The sequence below is a fragment of the Haplochromis burtoni genome, unplaced genomic scaffold (assembly GCF_018398535.1).
Source record: "Haplochromis burtoni strain Fernald_Lab_line unplaced genomic scaffold, NCSU_Asbu1 Contig_711, whole genome shotgun sequence".
Classification (NCBI taxonomy): domain Eukaryota; kingdom Metazoa; phylum Chordata; class Actinopteri; order Cichliformes; family Cichlidae; genus Haplochromis; species Haplochromis burtoni.
In genome coordinates, this window is record NW_024583072.1 from 156,508 (window position 1) to 157,669 (window position 1,162).

Below are 1,162 nucleotides of genomic sequence, written 5' to 3' on the forward strand. Positions count from 1 at the left end.
TTTTGCTCTCCAGAGGTAATAAAGATTTGCTTTAAAAAAGTGTAATGACTGTGTGAAGTGCAGCCCGTACCTGAGGAACACTCTGCGTGAGGCAGTAATGCTTTGCCAGGAAAGACAGGAATTTAGGTGAAGGCCTGTCATAAGCCATCAGCACTGGCTCTAAATTCTTGTGCTACAGGTGGGAGATGGAGAAAGACAGAGAAACAAAAACATGCAATTACCAATAAACACACACAGCAATGACCTGCAATACTAGTGTCATCATTTTAGGTACCACTATCACATCATTCCAGTTTTTAGCTCTTTTTGTGAAAGGTCTGATGTTTCAGATGGTTTCAGGGATTCCTAAAGTATTCTCTACCTGTAGCATGAAGTTAAATAGCTCAAGCCCATAGCCATTTCGCTGCAGGTTCTCTGCTATGTAAAAATCCAAAACACAGAGTGGTTCTGCCTCTACGTGCACACCCTGCCGGTCCTGTGGAGGAAATATAGCAAGCATACCTGAAAAGCCTTTCAGAAAGTCAAATACAGATCACAGCAAGGCCGAAAGGAAAGACGTTAAAAGGAAATTTAAAAAAATATAAGTGACTCACCAGCAAAAATAACTTCTTGTAGCCAACCTTCAGAAATCCCACAACCACACCACGTCCCCTGCAGTTAGGAGACAGGAATAGGGGTTAGTTTGACTTGGCAATGAGTAATACAAATATCTACTGAGGTGAGCTCCTGTGATATGCATTAAAAACAGTGTCTTTTATGTCTCAATGCTACAGTACATGATTTGTCATTTCAACATGACTCATCTGACCAGGTCCCGCTGGAAAACACCAACTCAGTCAATCCAGAGAGAAACAGAGAAGCTGAATAATAAGTGAAAGCTGAGGAAGGGATATGAGATGTACCCGCTGCTCTCTCCATCCTTAAGAAGATAGAGCTGATGCTTCTGGGTCTGCAGCTTGGAAGCACTTGTTATAGGTGCTGTGAGCTGTTGGGCCTGAGGGAAAAAAGAATGGGAATCTTAAAAATAGAAACAGATGTCGTTGGATTTTGTCAGTTGAGCTGACACCATTCTTTGCAGACATCAATGTCAAAGTTCAAGTTGAAAGCTATACATACACACTACCAGTCAAACATTTTGACACACCTATTCATTTAACCAGGC

General features: G+C 41.7%; 1 protein-coding gene across 14 annotated transcripts in view; it reads right to left on the bottom strand.

The window, feature by feature from the left end:
• Window positions 1-1,162, bottom strand: part of atat1 (alpha tubulin acetyltransferase 1) — a 23,852-nt gene that overhangs the window by 14,655 nt on the left and 8,035 nt on the right. For all 14 annotated transcript variants that reach the window (XR_006053215.1, XR_006053214.1, XR_006053213.1 and 11 more), the window contains exons 3-6: window positions 903-994; window positions 594-651; window positions 362-475; window positions 71-172 (exon numbers count right to left, since the gene is read on the bottom strand). Coding sequence is in view for 10 of the 14 variants with exons in the window: in XM_042215384.1 (XP_042071318.1) it covers window positions 71-172; window positions 362-475; window positions 594-651; window positions 903-994 (366 nt within the window). In the remaining 4 variants the exon portion in view is untranslated. The remainder of the gene's footprint in view (window positions 1-70; window positions 173-361; window positions 476-593; window positions 652-902; window positions 995-1,162) is intronic.